This window comes from Octopus bimaculoides, chromosome 1 (genome assembly GCF_001194135.2).
Source record: "Octopus bimaculoides isolate UCB-OBI-ISO-001 chromosome 1, ASM119413v2, whole genome shotgun sequence".
Classification (NCBI taxonomy): Eukaryota; Metazoa; Mollusca; class Cephalopoda; order Octopoda; family Octopodidae; genus Octopus; species Octopus bimaculoides.
In genome coordinates this window covers 138,191,806-138,194,636 of record NC_068981.1, presented here as the reverse complement: position 1 = coordinate 138,194,636, position 2,831 = coordinate 138,191,806, and the positions used below count along the sequence as shown (strand labels likewise).

General features: G+C 38.5%; 1 protein-coding gene across 1 annotated transcript in view; it reads left to right on the top strand.

Annotated features, from left to right (window-relative positions):
- LOC106875684 (integrin beta-1) overlaps positions 1 to 2,831 on the top strand; it is a 71,092-nt gene that overhangs the window by 22,733 nt on the left and 45,528 nt on the right. Inside the window, exon 4 of the mRNA XM_052971058.1 lies at positions 2,055 to 2,133. Coding sequence (XP_052827018.1) covers positions 2,055 to 2,133 — 79 coding nt within the window. The remainder of the gene's footprint in view (positions 1 to 2,054; positions 2,134 to 2,831) is intronic.

The following is a 2,831-nucleotide window of genomic DNA, read 5'->3' as shown; positions in this document are numbered from 1 at the left end:
CAAAAGTGTGCAAATGGTGGGGATTTGGACTCGAAATGTGGCTTTTTGCCACATTCGAGGACATAGAAAGAATTCCCTACCAGATGGAAGTGGAGGACGAGAAAACGTTAAATGTCGTAGTCGAGGGAAGAAAACCAAATTGTTATATATGTGGGGAGAGACGTCATATGAAGACCAAATGCCCTCTATATGAGTTCACACAGCCACAACAAGAGAAAGCACAAACAGAGGAGGAAAGAATTGTAGACCACACTGAGGAAATAAAAGAGAGACAGAAGTGTGAAACAGAGAAAACAAAGGAGAAGAACGAAAATGGAGCTACTAACCCTAAAAAGCGAAGGAAAAATAAGTCAAAGGAACGGTCAACAGAAAACAAAAAAGAGATAAAAAAAGCCAGAAACTAATAATGTACAAGAAGAGGAGGAGAGAACGGATAAAGATGTGAAATACATGGGGCTTTTGATAAAATACGAGAATTGCGAGCAGATGGAGAGAAAAGTTGAGAGGTTAGACAAAATAATAAAAGTGAAAATGCCAGAGAAACGTGCTGAAAAATGCATTTTGATACGTGAGGAAAGCTGCTGGGAGTCCATAGAAGAACTTGGTGAAAATATAATAACCAAACGGGTATGGTTGGTGGAGACACCACCCTTAAAATATTCTATTTGTATGTACGTGGAAAAAGTACGCTCTAAGTTCAAGTTCCGCCGAAGTTAACTGAGCCTTTCATCCCTTTCGGGGACAATAAAAGATCTACCAGTCGAGCTTTGGGGTCGAAGTAATCGACAGGCCCCGTCTCCAAAATTTCAAGCCTACAGAATAAAGAATTATTCAGTTTATATAACGGAAATGACAAATTGGCAGTCTGCACTCTGACCCCAAATACTGCCGAGTTTAACTTTGCGGAATTTCTTACCGCTCTTTACGTATTGATTACAAATCCCACCAAAGACAGCTCTGTTTCTTATTCTTTCACCGACGATAAAATAAAGCACCTCTCAAATACCTTATAACCGACTAACCCCCTCCCACCTAAGAAATTACTGACATTCTTCCAAAATTTGAAACAATTACTATGAAAAAAGAGGAGGCTATAAAATGTAACAACATTGAATTTTAACAGCGACACATGGGAATAGGAAGGTGTACGACAGAAATATAGGAGATATAATCGTCTCCACTATTTCGTTATAATTTTATACGACGACCTCGAAATAATAAAGCATAAACTCTACCAGAGGTGGAATTTAAACAGAGAATATAAAGGGCCGTAACTAGATACCACAAAGCTGCTTGACCAGAATTCTGCCACTGTTGCTAGGTTATTACGTTACTACCATACAAATAAGAATATATTTATTTCTTTATTGCCCACAGGCCCACAGGCTAAACATAGAAGGGACAAACTAGGACAGACAAAGGGATTTAAGTCGATTACCTCGACTCAGTGCGTAACTGGTACTTATTTAATCGACCCCGAAAGGATGAAAGGCAAAGTCGACCTCGGCGGAATTTGAACTCAGAGCGTAACGGCAGACGAAATACCGCTAACCATATCACCAGACGTGCTAACGATTCTGCCAGCTCGTCGCCCCTTTAAAAAATATTCTTTTCTACTCGAGGCACAATGCCCGAAATCTTTTGGGGGTGGGGGAGGGGCAGTCGATTAGATCGACCCCAGTACGCCCGGCGTGCTAACGTTTCTGCCAGCTCGCCGCCTTTGATAAGAAATATACTACAAGCTTTTCAATTAGACAATATCTAATAGACACTGAAGTTTTTTATTGTTTATTTTCAGAAAAAGGTTGTAAAAATCTTCATTATCTTGCCTATTCTCAGTTTCAATTAATCGAGACTAGCGTGCATGAAACAATTTCTCAAAGAAAAGAAATAATCAGCCTTCGTTAAACTTATGCATTGTTATTTTATTAACGTTTACCGCATCTCAATAATCTCAGTATGTTTATAGTGTTGATTAAGTAGTCACCGTCTTCCGTCTCAATACATATATTACCATTTTCTTATGTAAGAAATAATCCATTGTTTTTCACCAGTGGAAAGCCTGCGAAATATGACGGGGAGTTTCCGAGTCGGAGCGGGAGTATTTGTGGAGAAACCAATACTTCCCTTCGTGTAAGTTGAATCAATGTTTTTATTGATATATAAATCTACCAATAAATTGTTTTACAATTTTATTAGTTTCAGTCATTGGACAGCAGCAATACTAAAACAAACAGCACTGAAGGTTGTTTTAATCGATTATATTGCCACCAGTAATTTGATAGTTATTGCTGAGACCCCGTCAAGTGACGTGGACAAGTCAAACCGTGTATAAGGGGACGTAACTACTATGATCGACTGGAATACAAACGTATTTTCGTTAGAGAGATTTTTATGTCTATGTCTAACTGAGATTGTGAACTAATAGTGTTCCACTTGTTGTGATTGTTGTTTGTCACGAGGTCAGCCCGGGACCCATGATGGAAGATGTTCCAGTTTTATCAGTCATTTTTGATACATACACTACAAGGCCTAATGTATTCAGCCTTAATTGAAACGCTGGTGTGATTTGAAGGAGAAATGTGTTTGCTATATCTAGAGGCTTCCTCTTACACTCAATAATTCTTGGTAATATACCATGGTAGATCTCGGCATATAACCAAAATGATTTTTCGTAAATGGCTATAGATATCAATATAGTAAAACATTTCAAATCGGTTAAGTCGATCGTTTTGCGTACATGCGTTTCCGGCCTGAAGCCCACTGACTAGTACAATACAGAAAGTGTTCTTATATCAAAGCCTTTAACAGACAATACCGTATGAGTTATA